Source organism: Corvus kubaryi, unplaced genomic scaffold (assembly GCF_017639235.1).
Source record: "Corvus kubaryi isolate FWS band 111438036 unplaced genomic scaffold, C.kubaryi_AGA036_p1.0 37385, whole genome shotgun sequence".
Taxonomy (NCBI): Eukaryota; Metazoa; Chordata; class Aves; order Passeriformes; family Corvidae; genus Corvus; species Corvus kubaryi.
In genome coordinates this window covers 14,734,212-14,756,931 of record NW_024581127.1, presented here as the reverse complement: position 1 = coordinate 14,756,931, position 22,720 = coordinate 14,734,212, and the positions used below count along the sequence as shown (strand labels likewise).

The following is a 22,720-nucleotide window of genomic DNA, read 5'->3' as shown; positions in this document are numbered from 1 at the left end:
AATAAAGTGATCTTGAAAAATACTGTGGTATGTATGTTATCTTACTGATGTTTTATTTTCAGTTTAAATGTACTTAGAAAGCTTTCTGGCAATTGCATAGGATACAACTTAAATTTCTGTGAGAGAGGCATGGAATTAGTCCATACTTTTTTTGGCACTGTCTGCCCCACTATGCTGTAAAGCCAGGCTACCTAACTTTTTCTGTTTCAGACATCATGGGTTTTTTACAGCCTTTTCTTTCTTCAGTGGCATAGATGGAGGACAGTCCTGCTTTATCTTCCTCAGTTACTGAGGAGTCAGGGTATTTTTTTGAAGTGGGGATTGTGGTATTAAATAGCTTTGAATGAACAGAGCAAATATCTAAATCTGCTACTTTTTGCTTGGAAAAGATTTCTTTTGTTCTTGTCAACTGTCGTTTAAAGGAGAGGTAAGAGTGGCAGATTAGACTGTTTACCCTAAGTTTTTCCAGAAAATGAAATATATGTGTGAATGGGGAGAGGGAGCACTTCTTGGCTCTGTTTCTTTGTATTGCTGTTACAACTATAATATAGTACCTGTATTTTATTTCTAAGAATGCTTTTCCTTGCTTTAATGTATAGTCTGTGGCAGCTTTGGCTTGAGATGTAGGAGTGAAACCTGCCTCCTCTGAAATAACCTGGACAAAATACTGCCTTAAATATTTATGTTAAAGGATGTGGAGACACAACCCCTGCATTCCAGGAGTATTAAAGCCAAATAGGGATGTCATACTTCCCTTCCTTAGGTGAAATTGGTGAACTGTAAATAATAATTGGCCAGTGGGTATAGCCAAATACCCTGTAAAACAAAGCTGGACACTAGCCACATGGTGTTTGCTATCTGCCTGAACTCACCTGCCCTTGAAGTGGAAAATGGGACATCTTGTGGGATTCCTCCTTACCACTTTCTGAAGCACTCATACCATACTCCGTCTCAGGCATCTGCTGGCTCCTTCTCCTGGGTGGGTTTTTTTGATGTATCCTACAGACTGTTGTTTATGGTATGGACACATCTGGCAGTACTGCTGGTGAGCCACTGCGGTTTGTGGGATGATACTTGGAAGAGCTCTGCATTAATCTGTTGTGCAAAGGAAGATGTTCTATTGCAGTTTTTCCATGACTCAGAAAAACAAAGAAACCTAAAAGGTCATACGGTGGTGTGTGATTTGTTTTGTGGGTTCATTCAGTATTGCCATTGTGCATTTGGCCCGACCACAGTGAGTCAACTGGGTTGGATTGACTCAGACTAAGTAGAGGACTTGCACAACAGTAGGACTTCATTCTAAATTCCCTTGCTAGTGCACATCAAAGAGATGAAATTATGTATGGAGTGCAGATTTTTTTATTAAGTGGGAGTGTTGTAATACTTGCACATCTAAAATCAGTTTGAAGTGGAACGTGGGCATCCCAGTATTTTTATGGAACCTGCCTAAGTGTTTTACTACCTTGAACTTCCATTAGTTAGGCAAATAAACCTACTGTCAGAAAAGGATATAGACATTGGCTTGAGCATGTAAGCTTTTCTTGTATTAACTTGGCTGGATCCACTTGGATCCAACACATTCAAGTACATTAACAGTAGAAAGTCGGACTTGTAAGGTGGTGAAACTGCAGCTGTCACATGGTGCTCTGGAGCCTGAAACCTGCTGCTTGAATAATTACGTGACAGCTTCCCCTGGCTTTGCAGGGTAACTTGTGTGCTTTGGCACCACACACCCAAGTGCCAAGAGCCACCACTTTCACCTCAAAAGCTTTACCGTGTCACCCGAGGCGGCTGCGGGGAGCAGCTCCCTCGTCCTGCCGTGACTGACTTGACTTCAAGCTTTCCCCCAGCAGTGCTCTGGAGCCGGTTGTCCACGAAGACTTTGACTTTCTGAGGAGGGGCTGGGTGCCGCTGCCTCGCCCGGCGTACACAAGCGGGTGAAAAGCTCGGCCACCCGGCAGCGCTGCCCCGAGGCCGCGGGGCAAGACCCGCTTACAGGCGGCAGCGCTGCTCGGGCCTGCCCTCGCCCGGAGGCGCAGCTCCCGGAGGCGCGGGGGCGGGACGGTGCCGCGGGGATGCCGGTTCGCCCGGCCCGGCTCGCGAGGGCGCCGCGAGGGCGGGGCGGGTTCCGCGGGCGAACTACACCTCCCGGCGTGCCCCGCGGGCCGTCGCCCTGCGGGGCATGCCGGGAGCTCGGCAGCACCGCGGCCTCCATGATCTTCCCCTCCCGCCGGCGCGGCAGCGCCCGCCCGTCTGGCGGTGGGAGGCGCTTCCTCGCGGCCGCCGCTCTGAGCGACGTCCGCTCCACGCTATCGGCGCCGGCTCTCGCGCGGCCGCAGCCAGTGAGCGGCGCGGCGGGCGGCTCCCCGCCGCGGCCGGAGGTAGCGGTAGTGGCGGCAGCCGGAGCGCGGCCGTGGGAGGGCGCGGGCTCTGTGTCAAGGGGCAGAGAGGCCGCTCGGGAGCTGTGTGGGTCCGGCGGCGCCCGGGGGCTCGGTCAGCGGCCCCGGGGGGCCGCGGCGGCGACGGCATGGAGCAGGCAGCGCCCAAGAGGTAACGACCCTCCCCGGCGGCCCCTTCCCCGCCCGGGAGCGGCGGCACGACCGGGATGAGGCCTCGGTCCCGGGGTCTGTGGGGGGCAAGTGGGACAGGGACGGCGCTGAGCCCTGCCTAGCGGCCGGAGGGCTCTGTCACGTTGGGAAGGGTCTTCTGTGGGGAGGGTGCCACGAAATACCCCTTACAGTACATGCCCTGGTGGAGACGAAACCTTGGGGGTTGGCTGAGTTAGGAGAAGAACACTTTTAATGTCAAGTGAGGGAGACTTGGTCACCGAGCAGAGTCCTCTCTAGCTTGGGGGGGGGGGGGGGGGGGGTCTCACTCCGTAGTTCAGGTTTGTGGCAAGAGCACACACGAGTAGTTCTCTTTTCGTGTTGGGAAGTGTCCTTGTGTTCTGCTGCTGGAGGGATGGATGCTTGTGGGGGTGGGCGTTGCATAATTGCAATTGTAAATCAGGGAGTGGGAAGAGACAAAACCCAAGAATATTCCCACAGTAGATGTATTTTCTCAAATATATAGGCTATCAGGTCATATTAATTACTATGCACGTTTCCTAAAAGAATTTATTGTTTGACTTCTTAGTGCATAAAATAATTTTGCTTTGTGTTAAATTTAAATTTAATCATATATTTTAGTTGGAACAAGCCTTTCTTGGGTATAGTTGTACAATACACAGACTGTAGTTGTGCAGTGTACAGAATGTAGTTACATGGTTGACATATATATCTATACATGTGTCTTAGGGCTCTGATTTTACTTTTGCTTCCTGAGAATTGAATGAAAAATCTAAGGACTACACAATATAACTTTATAATAGAGGATTTTAATCAGTTTTTACATTCATCTTTAAAACCTCTACATCCTCCGTTTAGAACCTTTAGAATTCTCTAAAAGCAGCTTCCTGCTGGATGATAGGACTTGAGAAGAATGTAGTCTTGAACTTCTGATGATTTCTCCTCCAATAACACATCAAGTGACAGTACCTACTGTGGAAAACTTTGAAAAAGAATTGGTTTGTAGTTGCTGTGTAGCGTGGTTTTAGCAGGCAGTGGGGTAAGGAGGGACCTCACTCTAGTTTCAGGCTGACAGTGCTGCATATCTCAAATGAAGGAAGCAGGACAGGCACCAGTGAGGATTTAGGAAAAGAAATGGAAATCTCTGAGGAGTAATCAATGTCACCAGCAGCAGTGGAAACGTTGGGATCTGGTGATATAACAGGATTGAAAATCAAACTGTGAGGTTAGCATAACCTACCAGGTGTTTTGGGGAAGATGGGGCATTTGCTGTAACTTTATTGCCTAGCTGGAGGTGTGTCTGGCCTAACTGAAACTAAGAGATGTTTAAATCTTTGGATTCAGTCAGGAGGAACTAGATGCAGGAATGTCTAAACTCTGGCATGTTTTTATACTCCACATGTTTTTTGAAGCTTATTTCTGGAAATTTGTGATGAGAACTTAGATTTGTTTCTTCAGTGAAAGGGAAGATTTGAACTCAGTTTTTCATAAGATACTAACTCAGGTTATTTCATAAGATTTGAGGCAAATTTTTCATGACTGTGTATAATAGCCCCCTTATTGGTAGTTTTCTAGTGTTTCCTGATTGTTGGTATTCCCAGCTATTCTTCTAGGCCACCCCCCTTTTTCTGCAAGTCCAGAAGAAGTGCAGATTATTTTTTGTGGGCTGCATTTTTGGTGCTGTCCTTGGATGAAGTACTGGCTTAAAATGGGCCATGTTTACTTGGCAAAACAGATGTGAACACTAGAATTCTTTACTTTGGTGCCTGTTGTCAACAGGAGCAGTTACTGAGAGGGATCTATTGGCATCATACCTGTGGTGGAAGACATCCATTTAGAGGTAACAAGAATTTCATATGTACACCTCAAAGCTGCATGGATGTCCTAGAATCCCAGTGTTCCCTTAGAAGTATAGGGCACTTTTATCCCCACTTCACTGTAGAGGAGCACACAATGCAATCGCCTGTTTAATTTTTTAGTACTGCCCTTCAGAAAGTAGCAGTGATGATGGCCAAATGACATTCTAGGCCATTGTGACTTGTCAATGGGGGTGCTGTCAAAATAATGCACTTTTTTTCTTTGGCTAATGTACTGCAACAATAACACAAGATTTCTAAGGGAGAGTCCTTTTCAGAATATTTTTTACTTTAAAAATAATTTAGAGTAGATGTTCTGATTTTATGCTGAACTATTTGTGCAGTAGTTGACACAGTGTTTACTTGCATCTGAATCTCTAACTGTACTTCAGATGTGCTTTAGGCTTTTTTCTCTCACTAAAAAGGAAATTCACTCTTGAAATAGTTAAAAATATTGCCTCTTAGTCTTGTGATATTCCTCTGTTATTGTTGTATTTTTCTGTATGCCTGTGAGATGTGAGACGTGAGAATACAGGCTGCATATGAGGGAAAAAGGTTAGAGACAGAATTTTCTCAAGTCCATAATTCTTAATTTTGCCCATCTCCTGCATGCTGCTGCCAAATGAAAGGCCGCTTAACAAGCATAGGAAGTGTTAATTAAGGTTTTCCAGTCTTTTCTTTAAACTTGAGTTTAATTTTCACTGAAAACCACAACTTTTCAGGTTTTGTGGAAAGAGGAAGGACTTGTTCTTAGAATATGAACTGTTTGTGAAAAAAGTGTATTTTCTGATGTTTCTGTCAGTTGACATGTTGGCAGTTGTCAAGTTCCTCCTGAAAATGATGGGACAAAAATGTTTGGGCTTTATTGATAGAACGCTGAATGTAAGTACACAGTACAATGGTGTAAACTGTTTTAATGTTGCTCCTACTTCTGTGAATGGTGTGAAGCAGAGTAAATGTCTCAAGGCTTCCACATGCCACCTCTACATCAGATGACTGCAGTGATTTCTCCTACTACCTTTTCTTTTAATATATCAGTATAATTGATCCCAGCCATTCTTTTTAAATGTTTATATGTGCTAGTTCTTCTGCACAATAAACCACATATTCATGTTTCTTGGAGCAGCTGTCCAGTTTTTCATAACTCATGACAGTAATTTATGGCGTTCTTTATTCCAGCTTTATTTGTATTTTTGAACTTTCAGGGAACTTTTATCCCTACCTCTGTAGCAGATCACCAATTTATTTTGTAAAATCTATATATAGTGACTGTAGGATACTATACTCATACTTTATTTTCTTTCATTTTTGGGGAGGAAATCTCTTGCTCTTTCATGTTGCAGTTCAGATTTTTCTGGTCTTTATGCTGGGGTTGGGTGCCTGTTATGTTTTCTAGGTTTTTCTTTTCTAGAGTTTTGCTGATGTACTCAATGACAAATAAGATTCTGGTCAGACTAAGAATTAATGTTTTCTCCTATGAACTGGATTTATAAAAGTATAATTATTTGCTAGGATGTATTTTTCTTGTTAAGAGACTAGATGGTATGCAGCAAGTCAAACCTTCTTGGAAAAAGAAAATTCTTTTGACAGATTTTTCCCAGAACTGTAGTTTAGTTAGTCCTTCTGGTTTAAGGAACAGCTTCCCATCTGGAAGACCTCTAAAATAGCTCATAATCACTACCTGATAATCTTCTAAAGAAAAAAACCCCCAACCAACAGAATTACTTTCTACCCAGGTTTTATACTGAACTACTCTGCATCTCCTTTAGACTTTCTCATATGTAGAGAGATATATATCTATATGCACAAACATATGGCACTGGTGTCCTTTGGCCAGAATAAAGCAGTGCCTGGATTTACTGATCTACTGATTTATTTGTTGTGTTTTAAATGCTTGTGTTATGAAAGTAGAGGATGAATGAGGGAGAGAGGAATGGGACACATTCTATATTTCCTATTGTTCTTGTGCCCTTTTGTCTCTTCATTTTGCCTCCTGCCCCCTCTTCACCTTCTCCCCTCCTCCCCGCCATTAAGAGCTGGTGCGCATGTCTTAGCTGCGTTTCTCTGTCCCAAGATTGTTGCTTGCTTTTAACCAACAAGATAATATTTCTAGTCTCTTGTATTCTACTTGGTGCTTTGCAGCCAGTTATACTGGTTGCCGCCTTCTTCCCTGTTTCTCACAGAGTTTTCATAAATGCTTTCTTTATTGTTGCCCTTCAGGGTATATCGTGTGATGTTCTGTAGTTCAAGAGCTGAATATTCTATTTAAATATCTAGAAACAGAAATCATTAAAATGTCTGACTCATTAGGATTTTTCTATGATTCAAAGAATTGTGGTGTTGATACTATCACTTGAACACCGGACCTAGCATGTGTACTGTTACAGTGTTTGTGAAGGAGTGGGAGGTGCTTTGAACAGGGTATTTGGTGATGACATTCCCGAGGTTGACATATTTTTCTTACTGTAAATAGGTTTTGTCTTAAGCTGCCTTAGTGTTAAGTGTGATTTGGTCTCATAGCATGTTTGTCAGAATTGGATAATACGAAAATAGTTTTAAAACTACAACATGCTTATTTATTTGATCTCCTTTGCCTCTCAAGTACTCCAGATAATCTGTTATTTGACAGTGACATTGGTTTTGATCAGTTTATGGCTGTTTGTTATTGTTTCATTAACTCTTCTCAAGCACTCACAATGCCTTGGTGTTAATGGTGCTGTTGGAACCCTTTTGGTATGTTTTTTTTTTTTTTTCTTCTTCTTTCTCATTTTAGCAGGTGTTACTCTTTTGATGAGCAGGTGGAAGTGTTCTCTTTATGGGCATCTCCAGGCAGGGGTGTACTGCATGCTTTCTCTTTCCTTGCTGTTATTAAAAAGTTCAGTCCCTTTGCTTTTCTGTTTAGTACATCTTTTGTTATGCAGCTCTTTGACCGAGAGACTCAGCTAAAGGTTATGCTTTTTATTTTTCAGGGCTCTGCGTATATTATAAACATACTGTGCATGGGTTTTTTTGGTGGCAAGAAGGGGATGATTGCAGCAACTTATTCTTGAATGCTGCTTTTAAGGCTGCATATGACTTGTTCAGAGAGGAAAAAAATTTGAAACAAAGAAGCAAAATGAATGATTTATTACTTTAATACCTACCTGCAAAATATTTTTTCCTCTTTGATTTGTCTCAACACATGCTTGTTCAGTAATGAAATATTTTCTGTTTTTCTGCAAGATATTAGCTCTGTCTTTCTGCTTTCTAGTGTCTAACCAGCAGAGAGACTGAAAAAGAAGAGTTTTGATCTTGTAGGCCAGTTTTGCAGATGTTATTTACCTGTTCTCATTTGAATTTTTGGCTTTTTTTTCTCCATGTTCATGAATTGTGCCTTTCCTTTGCTGTGAATATCTTTAGTTTTCCTAAACACACAAACTTTACAGCTTCTTGACTATTTACTGTAGCAAACTGCATGGTCTTTATTGTAGTTAATGCACCTTTCCTTACTGATTGTGGATGCTTTTTGTATTCATATAATTGCTACGTCTGTGAAATAGTTCTTTGATGTATAAATGTGTGCACCCTTGTGCCTTCTCTTCACCTTGCTTCCCTTGTTTAGCATCAATCCATATGACCTGTGTGCTTTTACAATTACTTTAAATTTTTTGCTTTTACTTAGATGGTTGGCAATTACAAGTCTGTTTTGACTCAGGAGTTCCCTCACTGGTCATTCACTTTAATTTTTATTATTTTTATGTATCACAGAATTGCATCTCCTAATATGAAGGGTTTTTTTTTTTTTCAGATCACTGTTCTTCCACTGTTAAGATTTGTCATTCTTTTCTGTCCATGCCCTCCTTCCTTCCCCTTTTTTGTATTTGTTTCTAGAAAGTGTTGTGGGATAACGTCATTTCCATAAGTTCTCAATGATCTGCTGTTCTTCAAAGCTTCCTTTTTTTTTTTCCCCTTTTCCTCCTCCTGCATATGGAATACATTGTCTATATTTAACACTACACCACCAGCTATTCTTCAGCTCATCTTCTACTTTTATAGTACCCTTGGCTGTCATGTAGAGTCAACTTGTTACTTCAATCTTGCAGCAAAATTCCCTATAACTTTACAGTGAAGGATTTACATGCTGCAGCCACCCAGCCTTGCCGCAGTGTGTGTGTGGTTATATTTTCCTGTGTTATGTTCAGTGTTGGCTCTATTGCAAGCTTGCAGCCAAGTTGTGTTTTGAGAATTGCCAGGAGTCTGGGGGGCTAGATAGCTGGGAATGCTAGAGACCAGGGAAAGGCTAGGACTGCTTGTAAAGGACAACAAATGGTAGTAAGAGGAGGTTGAAAGTGCTGGAAGAAATCACAGGGTGTTACTGAGTGATTTGAGACTGTGTGAGAGAGAACTAAGGGCAAAATATGGTGGTGTTAGGTAATTTGAGATTTTGTTGCCTCCTGTCCCTGTGTACATTCACAAAGATGCAAGAGAAGCTGCCCCAACAGCTCTTACAGTACTCAGCTCTTGGAATTTCAGTGTTCTGCTGCTACCTGGGAAGTGCTACTATATGCTCCCAGAATCATCTTGACTTCAGAATTCTGCTTTTCATGATGTTATTCATTGGCTGATGAGTGGTACAATTTAGAAACTGAGTATTTCATGTGGGTGAAGGATTGGTTTATAATTAGAGAACAATGTGGCATCCTATAGGCAATAAGGGGCATGTGTTTGCATGCTGACGGTTTTTTGAGGGAAGGTAAACTTTCCTGTATTCTTTGTCTGTTTCTACTTTAGCAAAGGAAGTGGTTTGAAGAGTGAATTGGTCCCATGCTGCTTTGAATTTAGAAAACATTTGTGGGAAACTGATAAAGACAAAAATTATCATAACTTTATTCATCTTATATGATAGTTGATTAAAATTTTGTTGCTGCACATTAAGTATTTTATTTTCATTGGAATATAGTTTTCTTTTTAATAATTTATTCTGTCTGCTCACTTGTGTGAAAATTTGCTTGGGTTCTTTCTCCCCCAAACAAATAAATAACTTTTGTCTTTCTTTTAGCAAACTGAAAAAGCTAAGTGAAGATAGTTTAACTAAGCAGCCTGAAGAAGTCTTTGATGTTCTGGAGAAGCTTGGTGAAGGGTAAGTACAGCTATTTACAGGGGCACAGGATCAGAGGGAAACAATACGTAAAGCGTATGTTGGAATATTAAGTTACAGAGAGAATGACTGTAAATGTCATAAGGAATGCCTCTATAGACAGGCTTTACTTCTAAAGCAAATGCATGCATCAGTAATTTTCCACACTTTCCCTAATATATTTATGCATTTTTGATGTCTGTTGTTTGTTAACACAGCAAATGTACTTGCACCTGTAATGGAATTAGAAACTCTAAATCTTGACAAAGGTGCGTTCTTCAGTCTTTCCTGAGGTCCTGGTAGGATTGATCTTTTTGCAGCCTGAAAAACCCTCAAACTTCTGCATGAGCATATGGCTTCTGTGACTTTTTGTGCATAATGGAAATCAGGGGCAGTTTGTCTTGTTTTTTAAAAAAATTGCCTCTTATTTTTAGGTCTTATGGTAGCGTGTTTAAAGCAATACACAAAGAATCTGGACAAGTTGTAGCAATTAAACAGGTCCCCGTGGAGTCAGATCTTCAAGAAATAATTAAAGAAATCTCTATAATGCAGCAATGTGACAGGTAGGTATGACATTCCTGTTCCCATTTTAAGAGTCTATGTGAAAATGTATTTGTGCTTGTGAAAATAGCTAAAATATAAGCACCAAAAACTTTTTTATGGAAAAGTAAATTGTCCAACATAGGCTTTTTAATTAAAGGAACCACTTTGTAAGCCTCCTCTTCTCCTTAGTTTGGGTTGAAGGAAGTACAAATAGTGTACGTAACAGAAACTGTTGAAAGAGTAAATACTGGCCTCTGTTTAGAATTCTCCATGCTTGCTTCACTTCGCTTGCACTGTTAAGGCAAAAGGTTACTGTTTCCTTTAAATGTCTTAGGCTTTGTGAAATTCTGAGTTACCTGTTTCAGAAGATTGATAAAGATGTTTCTAGCAGAAAATTCATGGCTAGCAGTTAACTGCCAGAACAGTATTCTCTTGGCTGCCTTTTTCATGCAGGAACATACCTTTTAAAAAGTGAACAATCATGTAATAGTGCTGGTGGACTGTTACCTTAGACTTGTTCACAAATGCTGTATCTTACGATTGCAGGTCTTGTAGAAATGGAAGCCTTGATGCAAGGATGCAGAAATTACTTCGCATTTTCTGTCTGTTGAGTTTTGGGCTGCAACTTCAAAATCAGATTTATTAGCATTAGTCTTTAGGCAAATATGAACAGTGTTTTGAGATTGTACAGCACTTGATGTTTTGAAAAATCACCTTATCCTGATTGATAATAACACCCAGTTGTTGCTGGGAATACTAGCATACTATAAGTGTGGTAAGAGATGGTCACAAAAATCAGTGGGTTTTGTTTAAAAGTAATACAGCCTTCCTCACTTCACGAGTTTATAAGGAGCAAGATCAGTATGTCGTGCTTGTAAATGATAGACATTTAGACTAGTTAGGAGGAGACTGACCCATCTTTCCTTCTGAAAAGGCAAATTCATTTAGTGCTAATAGTTGCTTTTAAATGAAATAGGTTTTTGATAGTGTTGACCTGTCTTTTCGTAAAGATAGTATCATGTTGCAGGAGGCAACCATAACTCCTCTCTTCTTCTTCTATCAGTTGTCGATACAAAGAATGTTGCGGCCAGAAATGCTGATCCTAAAATACAGTTCTTTGCTCCAAAACAAAACGGTGTTTATTCCACCCCTCAATGTAGGTGTTCTGATGAGAAACCACTGTCTGAAATCTCAGTATTGCACTTCCTCACTTTGTGGGAGATAGATGACAATCAAACTGTAGCCTTCTTTGTTTAAGTTCCTGCAAAACACCCCACCTCAAACTTTCAGTCTTTTATTTCCGTAAATACACCATTTAATAACTTCTGAAGGATGATCCTTTTTATGTTAACTACATCTGTTTCTGCTTTTCTTTTTGCAAGTGACTCCAAGGAAGCATTATGTCAAGTGACAAACTGATGAGTAGCAAGGCAGTATGTTCTGTTCGTGACAATACTATCACTTCACATGGGACACTTTAGTATGAAAACGCATTTGCAAATCCAGAAGGCTTCCAACCAACATTAAATTCTCTTCAATATGAAAGTCTAGCTCTATGCTTGAAATAAATTGATGCTTGCAAAACTGGGAAAACATGGGCGAGTTTCCATGTTATTTTGCTCAGGAGAGAAGAAAACAAGGCAGTCTTTTTAAGAAGAGAAACATTCAAGAGAGGCCTTAGAGGAGGGGAAAACAAAGCTTTCTATCAGATGACTGATGTTTGGGAAAACTGTCTTTATTTGAAGATTGCTGAAAACTTACATACATAGTAGTGCCTTTATAATTTTATTAAGTAACCAGAATTTATTCTAACCAGGCACTGGTCAAGCTAATTACAGATTTAAAATGTATTTGGTTGCACTTGCTCTTTGGCTGTGTCAAACCGTAGTTTTTAACAACAGGTGTGCTGGTGATTTTTTTTTTTCTTCTACTAAGAATTCATCTATTTACCTAACATTTTTTTTTCCATCTAGTCCTTATGTTGTCAAGTACTATGGCAGCTACTTTAAGAACACAGATCTATGGATTGTTATGGAATATTGTGGAGCTGGCTCTGTTTCAGACATAATTAGACTGCGTAATAAAACGGTGAGTTTTTTTTTTTTTTTTTTAAAGTAATTTTAAGAAGTAGCACTTCTTAAAATCAACTTGTGAATTAAGATTAGAAACCTGAATAAAAGTTGGAGTTACAAGACAAGATCTTGGCTGATGCCAAGGGGCCTATCTGTGCCTTGGTTCCCAGGAAGCAAGCTCATGCAGTTGCTGACTGTCTTTGTGCATTCCTCTGTGGAATGATCACCAGCAGAAGCAAATGCATTTTGAAATACGAAGATCTTGGGAATTTCTTGGAAATTACTGCTCTGTAGAAGGCAAAGCTGTGGCTTCTTTCCCCTACACCCTTCCACCTTACAGTCTTGTCAGCAGCCACTTAGTAGCTGCATAGTTTGGAAACAGGCAAAAAACTGTCTCACTCTCACTCAGTAGTTGGGGAGCATGAGAAGTAACTGGCATTACTCAAGGAATGAGAAGGGGAAAAGATGAAAATTAAGGAATGTGCAAGGAAACCAAAATGAGGGTTGTATGGAAGTGTCTTAATGGACTTATAACAGCAATAATACAATGGAAGCCTGTAGGAAGCAGGTTTTGTTAGTTCTAATTAAGAAACAGCTTCTCTGAAGAGTGTTTTTTGTAGGTGTCAAACAACCTGGAATTCCTTTGAGTCCATTGTTTTCAGTATTGGGCTGTAACGTGAGGTATTCTTTTTACCAACAAATACTCTGAGGTGACACTGCTTGCTGGGCTTCACATTTTGTAAATACTCCCTGAAATGTTCCTTGCACCTTACTTGGGAGCAGAGGGGGAAAGTAAAGGAGAGAAAAGGCCTAGAAAACAAGACATAAAGGAAAATGGAATCAGGTTTATTAGGAAGTGGAGGCGATGTCAAGACTAAAGGTAGCCCCTTTGGCAAAGGTGGCTTGTATCAGGGCTCCTGCAATGTTGAACTGATGGCTAGGGAGAAGCCAAAACCAATGTGAGATTGCTGGAGTTCTGCAGTCTCCAAAATTGATGTTCTTGCAGTTGTGTATTATCCAAGGATTAGTAGCTCCAATAAGAAATGGCACAAGCTAGTTCAGAATTTAAAAAACCAAAACAAACCATAGCCCATTTAAAACAGAATTTAGAAAAAAAAGGAGCAAACTTCTTGTTTGCGCATTGACAGAAAATGCTTGATTTTTATTTTAAAAAAGGTGTACATGTGAATGTGCGTGTACTTACGTAAAATCAGTTTATCTAGTTTTTCTTACATCTATTGTAGGATATTGACATAGCAGATATATTAAAGATTTGAGGGGAAGAGATATTGGAGTCTTGGAGCAAATGCATACTTCTGATCAGACAAACTACCTGTTCTACTGCTGTTTGTGGTTAAAGTCTATATGATTAAATAGCATGAATTGTATGAAACAGAATAATCACTCGATGCAGGGGCTTTGAGGTTCAGTCTGGACTGGGCGTAGACGGACGGAGACGAGAGATCTCTGAAGTCAGATCTTGGAACATGTGGTTTATTGCAAAGGGCGTGGGTGTAGGGGCACTGCTTAGAGCTGCCAGCTGCAGCTCTGAGCAGGCCCAGGAGAGCAAGAGAGTAAGTAAAGAAAGAGAGAGAGAGAGAGAGAGAGAGAGGAATGCGAGTGTAGAAGAAGTAGTGAGAGAGAGTGTAGTAAGAGTGTCTGAAGTTCTGGTTACAATACAATAAATCATCTTCTGTACTGAATATTCTAATTGTCACTAACCAATCTAATACAAGATACAAATCCTATAGCATTTACATACAGCCTATAAGAGTTCTTATATTACCATGGAGTGTTACATCTTAACTTCTAAAAACTACTCTTTGGACCCCTTCTGCTGAGCTAGTAGGGTCTGCTCTGACCCTTGGACCTGCTTGCAAGCAGAGGGTATTGTTCAATCAAGAGGGGATTACCTTCAGTCGGCCATACCATTGTTTTCCAGTTGTTCAGTAACTAAGATTTGGTATTTCAAAAATGGCTTTCATTTCGATGTCGCCTGTAGTTTTCATATTCCCAAAATCTTTTGTCAGGCAATCATATTTATAAGGCTTTCCTGTTTCATCTTCCCCAACAACTCGATACATAGATACTGGTGATAAAGCTTTTGTAAAGGCAAGTCATGGCATGCATGGCTAGTAGAGTTCTGTAAAGGAGTTGGTAAGGATGCAATTAATGCTGGCTGGTGTAAAGTTGGTTGGATGTGCTGAAATGTTTATGGACAGACTTCCACACCAGAGGCTCTTCAAGCTAGTACAGCTGTGATTTGGAGTAAATGGGAAGTTCTTTCACAGGTGGGTAATTGTTTTAAATACAAAAAAGAGGGTGTAGGTGGTTATTTTTGGCCTACTCCATGGGTCTATGCTATCCTGTTTCAGAAAGAGGGTAGAAATACTGGTGAGAGAGGTTATGTTCCTAGTGGTTGAAACTGGGAAAGACTTGAAAGGCTTTGTGGTACTGAGAGAATCAATACAAGTAAATGTGAAGAAATACATTTGGCTTGGTGGGGAAGGCAAAGTCTTTATATTCAGGTTCATGAGCACTTCAGCTTAACTTTTAGAAATAGTTGAATAAGTAAAGTGGTTGTCAGAGATTACAGTGGTACCAGGGACACCGCAGAACTGTGAAAGTTAAAGGAGGTAGCAAGGGTGATCAGAAGTAAAGACTACTTCTCTAGAAGCAGGTACCAAGTGCATTTGGGTATTTCTGTGATGAGAAGAGGTACCTGGAGAGAGAGACATGGTGAAAGGTGAAAGGTTTTGAAAACCATGAGTAAAGAAGAGTAAGATACATGGGTATCTCACTGTTTATTACAAAACAAGAGATCACTTGTGGTAGGTGATGCAAAGCAAAAATTTTTTCTTTGCACATGATGATGAGGGTCACTGTATAGTTATAAAAGTTCTTGTAGATGCTGAGAGTTGATTTTCAAAAGGCAGCTAAATAAGACCAGGAAAAAATGACTGTGACTGCACTCAAATATGTAATGACTAGAGCAGGAAGTCCATGTGCTTCAGATCTCTGGGGAGGTGAAGCAGACAACTATCACAGTTTACTTGGCATGTACTTACATTCAGACAGGCTACCAGGCTAGACAGAATTCTCATTCTGGTGTAGAATAGGGAGTGTTGTAGCGCCTGTAACAAAAAAATAAGCAAAGTAAATGTCTCAATTTCTCCCTTGCTATGCCTCTGTCTTGCAAGTTTTGGAAGATTTAGGCAGAGTCTTTGGACTTGTTTGAATTCTCTTGCTCTTTGTGGAACAGTGGCCTGATCACCCAGACTGTGTGTGATGGGAAGCTTGTGACTCTTATTACTGGAATGAAGCTGCTTGAAGTACTCGAGCATTCTGTTGATGGCCTTACATTTTATTTATTTATTTATTCATTAAATGGAAATAGGAAATGGTTTTAGGAGAAGAAAATAAGTATCTTCACTTGCAAACAAGGAGAGAGTTGTTCCTTATTTTGTCAGAATAGTTACTGAATACAGTCAGGCACATAGAGTTATGTGTTCTGTAACTTTCCTAAATTGTCAAATGAAGATTGTGGCTGGGCCAAGGAAAAGTTTATTTCCTGCTTCTTCATATTTAAGGAAAAGAAATTGAGAAAGTTGAAGTAAGAACCCTTTAATTCAGTGGCTATTAGGATTATCATTTGGATTTGATCTTAAAGGTCTCTTCCAACCTAAATGATTCTATGATCATTATTAAATTAAGTCATAGGAAAAGGTGGATTTCTCCTCCTGTTTGGGGAGGAAACATGAATATGTATTTGCCCTTGTTGCTCGTATCTATGAATTTGTTGATCATCTTTTTCTGTTTTTGTGGTTCTCCTACTTTTTCAAAAGTTGTGTTTGTCTAGAAAGTGAACAACACTGGGCTTTGCTCTAATGGACCAAACCCAAGGGAAACAGAATTCAGAGTTAGGGTAGTTTTTAGTGACTGTTTGGAGCCTATTCATATAGAGAAGTTTTCAGCTTGATAAGAGCAGGTTTTTGTCCAAGAGGCCTAAGACACTAATTTGAAGTTAAATGGACTCCTGGAATTCTGCCTGGAGTCTTCTAGTGTGCCAGGCAGATCAGCAGCACTTCAGCAAATTGACGATGCTTGTTAGCTCATCTGGGGTGTGGTATTCATCACTCCTGGGCAACAGAGCTTAGATCTAGTTTTGTCTACTTTTCTCAGAAATTGGTTTGGGAGGTACATGTATCTTGTGCAGTCAAACTGGGTTGCTGCCAGGAAGGGCAGTTCTGCTGTTGTCCTCCAACCTGAATGATTTGTTCCTCCTGCCTTTTCTGTGCCTCAGATGCAGTGATTGTCTGTGGCTGTAGGGTGATCTTTGATAAGCTTGATGATATGATGGGGGAACTTCCTCTCTAGTCTGTCCTCCCCACCCCCTCATGAGCTAACTCTGGACTTATTATGGCAGCGCAGTGGCTTGATCTGATGCAAGAGAGGCATTAGGAATGAGCAGTGCGGAAAGGGAAGGAAGAGAAGGTATGAGACTGACTTTCAGTGTCAATAGAATGAGGTAATTACAGTGTGAAGCAACACTCTAAGCCTTACTGGCTGCTCTTAACATAAGGGAGAATATTTACACATAACCAACTTTGTCTCTCTAATGGTAATTAAGAATGCACTTGCTCATCCACTGATCATGATTAACTGAGTCATTCTAATCCTGACTCTTTGGGGACCAAGTTCAGTTGGCTGAAATATACCAGGTAGTGGCTATGTTGTAGGTTTGAGAGACAAACCTGTCTTATTTGGGTCAGTATTGTAAGTGACAAGTGTAGGATTGGAGAGCTGCGCAGGTAGTGTGCAGTTGGGTCCAGAGATTCTGCATTTTGTATCTAAAATTACTTCCTTTACATGCCAGTTTATCAGTTATGTATATAGTGCTTCATGTACTCTTAATGATTAGCTTCTGCCACAATTTCTTAGCTAAGTAATATTTTCATGTCTTTAAGCTCCACTAATTCAAGTGAATAGTGTATCCAAGTCTCTGGATGTTGTATTTAAATGTCTTACTGGATTCGCTTTCTCTGTATGTTACCATGGGGTAAATCTTTTGTTATCCAGGCTAAAGGCATTTTGCTCGTAAAGATGTTTTGCGGATTTAAGCAGTCATGTTTCTCAGTAATTTCACAGTTAAAATAGTCTCGATTTGTAGGTCTTTGCTGCACTAAAGTACATGTGATTATCAGCTGTAAAGTGGCTATCTAGGGCCAAGTACCTCTTATATTTTTTGTTTAAGTAGTGTCTATTGCAGTATAACTTCCTCAGTTGAGCCCACATGGAGTAATTAATAGCCAGGCTGTCCATACACAAAGATTGAAATTCCTTCTATGCTGGCTCACTTGCTTATCTGATCTTGGTGACCATGGACGAGTCCATCCTGGATGTGCTGCTGACCATGTTCTGTCAGTGGGCCTTCCAGGTGGTGAATTGACTCAATGGGCTAATCAGCTGTGTTATTATTCAGAAGACTGATCTTTAGGCCAACATTTTTAAATTACTTTTCTCTGCAGCCAGGCTGAGGAAAAGGAGGAAAGAACTTGATCACAAACGTCCTGGTTGCCTTATTCTGTGTTTAGCCTTACAAAGCAGGGTAGCTTATACTAGCTTCTGCAATGTAACACAGAGATTACTCAGTGCTTGTCTAATAGAATCCTTACCGTGGTTCTGAGTGATTGACCGTTACATAAATACTGGGAATTATTTTTCCTTAGTTCTTTAGGGTAGCATTTTAAGTTCCTTAAAAAATGGGTTGTACTGTCTGACTCTCAGGATGATAGACCTTTCTTTCAGCCTTTCATTAAACTGTATTCATCTGCTTGGAAATTTGCTCTTGAAAATTACTGTTCTTCCCTGAGTTGAAAAAACTTTATGTGCCAGAAATAAGACGTGTGTTATGTGTTGGCTAATTTTTATTAAAGCAAAGGAAGCTTGAGCTACACTGGTATTCACCCATTTCCAAAATAACTATGTATATATTACATGCAAATACAGTGGGGAAGTTTCAAAATGAAGATTGGCTATGCAGCATCCTCTGGTAAATGTGCTTTGGGATACACTTACTGTCCTCTCTTCCCCCTTTTTCTACAGTGTTAGCAGATCATGCTCACTCAGTGAGGAATAATATGCTATTAAATTATACATCCTCTGAAGTCCGGTGTTTATTTATAAAATACTATAACAATTGCTCTGAAGACAGAATTATCTCTTCCCAAACTTTATCTGACCTTCCTCTTTTCATTAAAAGAAATACTGTTGTTAACTAGTGACATGAACATCTTCAAGTCACTTCTAGGGAGAATTAGCTTCCTGGATAATTTCTATAGTTTCCTTACTTAGATTACCCAATGCAGGTGCATAAAACATTGGGGTTCATTTTGTGGGCAGTTTTAAGTTGCTCAAACAATAAAATGACCATGTAAACACAGAATATAAAGAAATTTACAATAAAATCTTGCAATAAAATGTAGCTGTTTAAATGAATGTTTAATCAGGTCAGTCATCTATTGGTACCCTGTATACAGCTTGTATCGCAAAACACAGAAAATCTTATTCCTGTTGTAATAAAGGGTGGAAGTTTAGCTTTATTGCCTTCTCACACTGCTCTTTCTCCTCAAAAGAACTCCATCATTGTTTGCCTTGGAGAGCCAGAAATATCAGCTGAATTTTTAATGTATTTCCAGTTTGAGTCAAACTCTCTGCATATAAAGTTATCATCTGGGCAATAAAATTTGTCTCCATTCAAGGAATTAAGCCAAGTTTCATTATGGTCTTCCACATATATTTTAGTTTACAATAAAAGAATCTTTATAAATTTTAGATGGGTTTATTGCTGTATATTATTGTGGTGAGGAAGTGGAGGAAATGTAGAAAAACTGCAGGTGAAAGGTTACTCTTTTGAATTTGGATGTTTATTTTAGAGGTGGTAAGGAAGGAGGTGAACAGTGTGCCACTAATTTGGAATAAGTGATGATTTTAATTTGAAAGGGACCTCTGGAAGTCAGCTAGGTGAATCTACTCTTCCAAGGAAGGAAGTCCAGTTAGTGTTTAGGACCTTGTTCAGATCAGTGTTAACAATCTGAAAGGTGAGAGACTCAACAGTCACTTTCTCCAGCTCTGTGAACTTAGTTATTCTTGTATATTCAGTGAGGATTGTTTTGGTTTGTTCTAGCCCCTCTAGTCCAGTTCTAGCTGGACTCTCCAATTTGTCAGCCTGTCTTTTGTAGCAGCCTGGAACTGGGCACAGTGTTCCAGATTTGGCTTCACAAGTGCTAAATAAAGGGGAATATTTACTTGACCTGACTGTGCTTTCCTAATGAAGGCCAGTGTATGGTTAGGGTGTATTGCTGATGTTGCTGACTGATGTTCAGCTTGTCTTCTGGAGCCACCCAGAACCTTTCCTGCAGGAGTGCTCACTGCCACATTGATTGTCAGTCCATACTGGTCATGACATGAGGTTCTCCTCTCCTGGTGTGGGACTCTGTTGACTTTGTTGAGCTACTAGATTTGTTGTCAGGCTAATTCTTCGAGTTTGTTGAGATCCCTCTACATGGCAGCCCTGCCCTGTCTTTTAGTGTATTGACTGTTTCCACCTTGTTTCATGTCATCCACAAACCATGATGGGGTGTGTTCTTGCTCGTTGTTCAGGTTGTTGATCAAGATGTTGGGAGTATTCACCCTATGATCAGTCTCTGAGAACATTGCTTCTGTCTGGCTCTTGGTTACATTATGAACCACTGCTGAGCCTGGCAGTCCAGCTGGTTGTTCTTCTACATCTTCTCCATGATTCCCCAGGTTTAGCTAAAACTATCTATTGAAGACTGCCAACAGCCTTTGTAAAGTCAAACAAAATGACATCCTCGTCTTTCTGTTCATCCTCATAGGAAGGTTAAATTGGCATGATTTCCTTCTGGTCAGCTTATGCTGCCTGTTTCCAGTCACCTTTTTATCTTTTGTGTGTCTAAAAATTAGGTTCTCTGTGGATTCACCCCATAATATCCTGGGGCCTGAAGATGAGCTGATCAGCATGTGGTTCCTCTTGCCCATTTTGAAGATGACACCCTGATTGCTGTAACCTTTTAAAGTTGATGAATAGTCGTCTTGAGTTGACATTAGCCAGCTCCTTGGCACCTTTGGATGTGTTTTATCTGCTCCCATGGACTTGTATTTGTCCAATTTACAGGAGTAATTCCTAACTTGTCCCGTTTTCCTACTAGGCAGAGACAACTGAGATCCAGAGAAACCCTACTAAAGGCTGATGCAAGGAACATGGTTGGGAGATTTCTGCATAGTTTGTCAATAGATTGAGCACTCAACACAAAATCTTTCTTACGTTTCCTTTCCCCTTTTTCTCTGCATATAGACCAATTGTAGACAATCTTCTTGCTGTTCTGTTTCACTGTCCAGATTCAAGTCTGCCCTATTTTTGGCCTTTGTAATTCAACTCCTTTATATCCACGCAGTGCTCATTTATTTATCATTAGTAGTCTGTTCCTGCTCTTTGTATGCCATGTTTTTTGCACTTTAGCTCGGTTAGGAGTTCTTAGTTCATTCAAGATGGGTTCCTGCTGTGTTTACTTACCTTGCACGTCAGGAAGGACTGTTTTCATACTTTGAGGAGGTTGCCCTTTATGCTCAATCAGCTCTTTGTTCACTTGTAAGATTGTCCAAGGTCTCTCTTGGTGATGCTGTCAGAACCAGTGGGGATGTTATGAACAGGCGTGTAGTTTGTGAGCCAAGTGATCTATTTGCAGATGTGCTCTATTGCAATGGTGAGGTTGGTTTTAAACAGTGACAAGTTGGATAAGTGCTTCCTGTCAGAAAGGCATACAGTTGTATTGTTTTAGCAGACCTGTGGTAAGGGCTTCCAGGGAAGTTCTTGACTTTATTCACAGTTCTTAACCTTATTCTTGTCAGAAGAGGACTTTGAAAAACCAAACTGACTACATTGGTGCTGATCACCGCTGTGTGTAGACGTGTCAATGTATGGGCTGCTGAATCATAGTTAAAATCTGCACTTACTACAGTGCTAAAGAGGTTCTGTACTTTTCTGCATTGCTTCTAAGGTTGTGCTCAACATTTGGTTCAGTACTTCATAGATATCTTACAGGAAGCTGGAGCATGGTAATGAAGGGCTGAGGAGTCTGACTTCCATATTCTGATCAGTTTTTGATCTCCCTGTGCCTATGTATTAATGTTAGCTAATGTTAAGCATGGGAGACACCTGAGATTTCCCAAAATCGTTTTTCATATGAGCCACTAGATATGTTTTAGATAATTTTGTGTTGCTGCTAGGCTATAGTAATTTTCAAACTACAGATAGTGCTAACACATTTCTTCTATCTTTAATTATCCAGTACAAAAATGCTAATTTAAGGAAGAGAGAAGATATGGTCTCTTGCATATTATATTCAAGAAATATTATGAAAGTTATGTTACTGGGATTATGTAGTGAAAAACAAATCTTAAAAAATACCAACACTGATCGTCAGCTATACAGTGAATATTTGTTGTTATGTTTATTGCAACATATTTTCTGTATTATTTTATGTGCAGCATGACTTGGGCTCAGTAATAACAACTCTTGCCGCCTCTCTTATGATCTTATGCCTAAGTTGTTATACTCTAGTAGCACTGGTAATTCTCTTATGGTAGTGAGTTCTTACTCTGTCCATTACTGTAATGTTGAAGTGTCTCCTTAGTTATAGGATTAAGTAGAGATTATCTGAAAGTCTTAGACCAAACCTTCTTTTCATAAGTAATGTCATGATTTGGTACTTTACTCCAAGACAGAGGCTGTGATTTTGTTTGAAGAGCACTGTCTTCACACATAGCCTACAGATCTGCTTTAAAAAAGAAGCCTGAAGTGTAGTTGCCCTGAAAGGGAGGCTCAAGGAAAGCGATTTCAGGACCGTGTAGTTTGTAACAGGTAGTGGGAACTAGAATCTAAGATTGGCTTCAGGCTAGAACTGTATCTGTAACAAATCTTTTTCTCTCTGAAGATTTCTGCCTTAATTCCCAAGTTAGATGTCAAGTATTACAAATGGCAAGGGTATTGTGGTAACTGTCATTCTTCTCACCTCCTTATTTGCCCATCTCTCCTGCACCTCGGGTTTTTTGTTAGTCCAGCCTTGTTTTCATGTAAATGAAGAATAGGAGAGGTGTGAGATTCTGATAGGATGTAATGTTTGAGCTTCATAGCTTCTGGTGGAAGAATGGCTCCTTTATTTGTCATGAGAGTGGACCTACCCGATGTGCTCAACCTAATCAGTGTGTTTAGATGCAGTAATCTGATACTTCCTGAAAGCATCAGACTTAATGTGCATGTATTAGTGTAAAAAGAGCAGCTGGGAATGGACTTAAGCAGTTAAAACAATTCAGCTGACCCAGACCCCTTTAGAGGGGCCTCAGGAAGGAGAATGACTGCGCAGAGAACCTGTAGATGAGTTGTCCCAACAGCTGCATGGGTTAGGTAGTGTGTGATGAACTTGAATGTACCTCTCAGTCCCCCTTGTGTGTGGCATTCGTAGTCAGCTAGATATAAATATGTGA

General features: G+C 40.3%; 1 protein-coding gene across 2 annotated transcripts in view; it reads left to right on the top strand.

The window, feature by feature from the left end:
- Nucleotides 1-2,356: 2,356 nt before the first annotated feature.
- STK3 (serine/threonine kinase 3) overlaps nt 2,357-22,720 on the top strand; it is a 139,055-nt gene continuing 118,691 nt past the window's right edge. Inside the window, exons 1-4 of one of the 2 annotated variants that reach the window (XM_042035732.1) lie at nt 2,357-2,550; nt 9,462-9,542; nt 9,974-10,102; nt 12,056-12,170. In XM_042035732.1, coding sequence (XP_041891666.1) covers nt 2,528-2,550; nt 9,462-9,542; nt 9,974-10,102; nt 12,056-12,170 — 348 coding nt within the window. In that variant the 5' untranslated portion in view covers nt 2,357-2,527. The remainder of the gene's footprint in view (nt 2,551-9,461; nt 9,543-9,973; nt 10,103-12,055; nt 12,171-22,720) is intronic. The other variant, XM_042035731.1, reaches the window with a different exon arrangement.